The 511-nt window shown below is 29.5% G+C and overlaps 1 protein-coding gene across 1 annotated transcript; it reads left to right on the top strand.

The window, feature by feature from the left end:
* Window positions 1-65: 65 nt before the first annotated feature.
* Window positions 66-431, top strand: NEPG_02668 (uncharacterized protein; the record flags this gene model as incomplete). Its single annotated transcript, XM_013205041.1, has 1 exon — window positions 66-431. The coding sequence occupies one exon, from the start codon at window positions 66-68 to the stop codon at window positions 429-431; it is 366 nt and encodes a 121-aa protein (XP_013060495.1).
* Window positions 432-511: the final 80 nt, after the last annotated feature.

Here is a 511-nt window from a genome sequence, read left to right on the forward strand (position 1 = left end):
CTATAAAGACTAATAAGTCAACTGAAATACTTTTAGAGCTTATAAAGATAATATATGAAACAGTTATGCAGCCAGATGGATCAAATATATTTGTTATTTACTTAAGATGGATTGTCAAAGTAGGATCTGGTAATTATTGCAGTTTAAAAGATACGAAAGAGATTGTAAAGATTCTAATGGATCAAATAGATGTTAATTATAATTTTAATCAAGATAACATATGGGATAGTTGGATTTTTGACAATTATTTCGATATATTGGAAAATTTAGAAACGGGTAAGAATCTATTTTGTGATGAAGAAAGCCCAGAAATTGTTGAAAAGTACGACTGTCTTATGAGCAAAATAAGCGAAATTGCTGAATTGAACAAAAAAGACATTCTAGAGCCTCTTGAATCGTTTTATATGTATAAATGCATAAGTAAATATTGAATCTGGTGTACTCATGAGAAATAACACCATTATTACCCTGCTACATAGCCAAGATAGAGAAGAGAGTGAAAGGAGAGAGT

Source organism: Nematocida parisii (genome assembly GCF_000250985.1).
Source record: "Nematocida parisii ERTm1 unplaced genomic scaffold supercont1.63, whole genome shotgun sequence".
NCBI classification, from domain to species: domain Eukaryota; kingdom Fungi; phylum Microsporidia; genus Nematocida; species Nematocida parisii.